The sequence below is a fragment of the Emiliania huxleyi genome (assembly GCF_000372725.1).
Source record: "Emiliania huxleyi CCMP1516 unplaced genomic scaffold EMIHUscaffold_2785, whole genome shotgun sequence".
Lineage (NCBI taxonomy): Eukaryota > Haptophyta > Isochrysidales > Noelaerhabdaceae > Emiliania > Emiliania huxleyi.
In genome coordinates, this window is record NW_005199939.1 from 1 (window position 1) to 2,264 (window position 2,264).

At 64.3% G+C, this 2,264-nt stretch overlaps 1 protein-coding gene across 1 annotated transcript; it reads right to left on the bottom strand.

Moving 5' to 3' along the window:
* Window positions 1-191: 191 nt before the first annotated feature.
* EMIHUDRAFT_254844 (hypothetical protein) lies at window positions 192-680 on the bottom strand (the record flags this gene model as incomplete). Its single annotated transcript, XM_005776522.1, has 1 exon — window positions 192-680. The coding sequence occupies one exon, from the start codon at window positions 678-680 to the stop codon at window positions 192-194; it is 489 nt and encodes a 162-aa protein (XP_005776579.1).
* Between the last annotated feature and the right edge of the window lie 1,584 nt (window positions 681-2,264).

Below are 2,264 nucleotides of genomic sequence, written 5' to 3' on the forward strand. Positions count from 1 at the left end.
GGCGTCGCCAGGTGCGCGCGCTCCTGGTGTGAGCGCGCCGCGGCTCTGTGGAGTCCGAGGCTCCGGTGAGCGAGATGGCAGTGAGAATATGCACGTCCGTAGAACACTTCTATGCTCCGCCGTATTACACTGGACGCGGGTCGTGCTACTGTACCTGCTTGAGACGTTCTGCGGCGATGTGCGGCCGCAGTTTACTTCTCGGCTCCCGACACCGCTGTCCTAAACGCCTCGCCCACCTCGCTGGCGAATTCGCCGACGTTCGCCTCGTTGATCTTCTTCGACTGCCGCTTGGCTCCGAACGCCGTCGCAAACAGGTCCTCAAATCCTTTGCTGTAGCCCACGCCGCTGTCGCCGAAGATTCCCAAGTCTTTGCTGACGTCGGGCAGATCGGCGGGCTTGTCGGCCGCGGCCGCGCCCGAGGCGTCGCAGAAGCTATCACACTGGTTCGCGCAGTACGACTTGTTCCCGGGCGCGACTGTGTTGCACTCCTTGAAGCAGCTCGCCTTGCACTCGGCGGGCGTCATCGGGGCCTCATCGGCGAACGCGCCGGAGCCACCGCCACCGAAGGCGGCCGCACCGAGGACGAAGCTCAGCGCCTGGCGGCGGCCTACAGGAGGCTGCGGAAGCCGGAGCGCGTGGCCGCACGCTGCGCAGGTGAGCACCAGGTAGCGAGCGAGCATTCTCTGAGCTGCGCCAGACCGGAAGAATTTTATCTGCCCAGAGGGGTGGTTGAGGGGAGAGAGAGAGAGATTTTTAGCAATACCAAACAACTCTAACACTCACACGTCATTTGGGGCCTGGAGCCCTGTTCACGCGCGCGCGAGACGTGCAGACAGGGTTGCCAGGTGAGAGCGAATGGCGCGGTTCACGCCTCGCACAACAGAGAGAGAGATAGATGCGCTCTGCATGGTGGGACATAAAAGAAAGCGAGTACTTGGGCGAGTAGGCCGTGCGGTCGACGCTGCCGCGCGCGGCTTTGCGCGCGAGGCGGCGCAGCTTGAGAACGGCGGTGGGCGAGAAGCCGCCGCCGAACGTCTCGTGGAGCAGCAGGTTGAAGTTGTTGCGCTTGACAAAGATCGCGTCGTGGTAGAAACCGCGATGCGCCTTGACGTAGCCGTGGCCGTTCTTGTGGTCGAAGGGTTGGCCGGGTTGCCCGCGCGCCTTGCAGCCCATGTTTAGGCGGCGGGCCTTCTCTTCGGTGTTGCCGAAGGCGTAGGAGTGGCCAACGGAGGCGGGCGTGCCGCCGCTCGAGGCGTTGCCAACGCCCGCCGAGGAGGTCTTGAGGAGGGGCGTCCAGAGCTTGACTTCATTCACCTCATCGCATCCTCCCGGGCCAGCGTGGGGTTCCGCGAGGTCGACCTTGTACCCCTCGTTGTACTGCCGGGTGAGCTCTGGTTTCTCCTTGTCACCGTGCACGACCGGCGCGTTGGCCGGGGCGCGCATCGCGTCCGCCCAGGCGGCGAGGACGCCGTCGTGGGGCCGCCGGTGGTGGGCCTTGTTGTAAAGGTAGTCGCCGAAGAAATCGACTGGCATGCCCCGCTCGAGCGCGACCCGAAGGGTGGGAAGCGCCGCGGAGAGCCAAAGGCCGAGCTTTCGCTGGAGCTCGTCTTGGAGGGTGTCGGAGGAGAGGGCGGTGGCGTACGTACCGTCGACACGGACATCGAAGGCCTTGCCGGCGAAAGGCGTTGAGGCGGAGACGAAGCGCGCGGCTTCGCGGTTGTTGACGGCGCTGTCTCCGAGGGACGGGTTGTTCTTGACGTGCACATCCCGCGCCTTGACGAGCTCCTGGTGCGCGTACCAGTCCTTGTGATTCTTGATGGCAGCGAGCGCCCGCGGCCGCGGGTACGTGGATTTGCAAGTGCCATTGAGAATCGCGTCGGTAGCTGGAAGGGACTCGGGCTCGGGGAGCGGGACGCTCTTGGGGTAGAACTCAGTCAGGTAGCCGCCGCGGACGGTGTAGTACTTGTTTTTGTCGCGGGCGGCGCGCTTCTCGCACACCTCCTTCCAGTCCGAGAGGGCGGACTCGTAGGTGGCGATAGCTGCGGCGATGGCGGGGTACTTGGACGCACCTCCCTCGTAGTGGGCGAAGTCGGGGTTGTGGGCGACGAGAGGGTGCGCCAGTTCTTGAGGAGCGACATCGAGGAGCGACATGGAGAAGTCGCTGTCGGCTCGCGAGTTTGTTCACTTTGGGATCCTTCACGACTTCCTCCACTCAAAAAGCACGATTCTCAAGTTGGGCCCTCTAGGGGCGAGGACGTCAGCGA